General features: G+C 47.1%; 1 protein-coding gene across 1 annotated transcript in view; it reads left to right on the top strand.

The window, feature by feature from the left end:
* The first annotated feature begins 309 nt into the window (after window positions 1-309).
* The window catches only part of LOC138010013 (uncharacterized), a 3,034-nt gene continuing 2,441 nt past the window's right edge, over window positions 310-902 (top strand). The window contains exon 1 of the mRNA XM_068856985.1: window positions 310-580. Within this exon, the coding sequence (XP_068713086.1) occupies window positions 310-580 (271 nt within the window). The remainder of the gene's footprint in view (window positions 581-902) is intronic.

Genomic DNA, 902 nt, shown 5'->3' with positions numbered 1-902 from the left:
TTATTCTGGTAGGACCCAGAATATTATGATTTTGTTTTTATGTGGTTTAAGCACTATTTTTTGCAATTTTTTTGCCGCCAGTTGCCGTACGAGTGTACAATCCTTATCCGGCCGCCCTAACTTCTTATAGCCTGTGCGTGCTCTATATTTCTAATCTTCCTTGCAATTTGGTTTTTCACACCCTTTTATCTTGGCTAGATAATTTTCCTACATTGCCATCGCGTTTTTATGGTACCGCCCCTCGGAGCAATCTTAATTTAGACCTTGATAGTCTCAGGAAGTTAACTGACATGTTCTTATCGCTAAGTTATGCCGCCCAAGAAGCGTTCCGCACCCACCACCCGATCGCAATCCAAAAGGCCAAAGGCTTCAGAGCTCACCGAGGAAACAGCAGAATCAGTTACTGCAACGCCTCCCCCGAACCTAATGACGGTGGACGTGCAAGCTCTGTCCGCAACTATATCTCTCGCTGTCACCCAAGCTGTCCAGCAGGCACTGGGGCAGGTCAAAGCACCAACTCCGGTCACTACGGAGGTTGTAGAGGCGTCGGTACAGGATGAAGTTTCCGTGCTCACCGAAGGTACGGCCACCAATTCCAAGTTCACGGCACAGCCGCTTTCGTTGCCAGCTAATAGAGAACCCTTCGCAAGTATCGCGGTGGCTCTAGGGAGTAATGTGAGCCCTAAGCTTAAAGCTAAAATTTGGGCTAACGAATTCATCGAGTTTGGGTCCCTTCTCACATCTTCCCCTAATCAGGATAGATATTCTGTCTGTTTAACGCCCTCGTCTAACTCGTCAAGTCAACCTCGTCTGACCCTTGAGCCATGTCAGCCGTCCAAGAAAATTCACAACTTTTTCCAATGGCTGTCTGCCTTTAATATTTTCGTTGCGATTTTTTCTGA

Source organism: Montipora foliosa, chromosome 1, assembly GCF_036669935.1.
Source record: "Montipora foliosa isolate CH-2021 chromosome 1, ASM3666993v2, whole genome shotgun sequence".
NCBI lineage: Eukaryota > Metazoa > Cnidaria > Anthozoa > Scleractinia > Acroporidae > Montipora > Montipora foliosa.
This window is presented reverse-complemented; position numbering and strand designations above follow the sequence as displayed.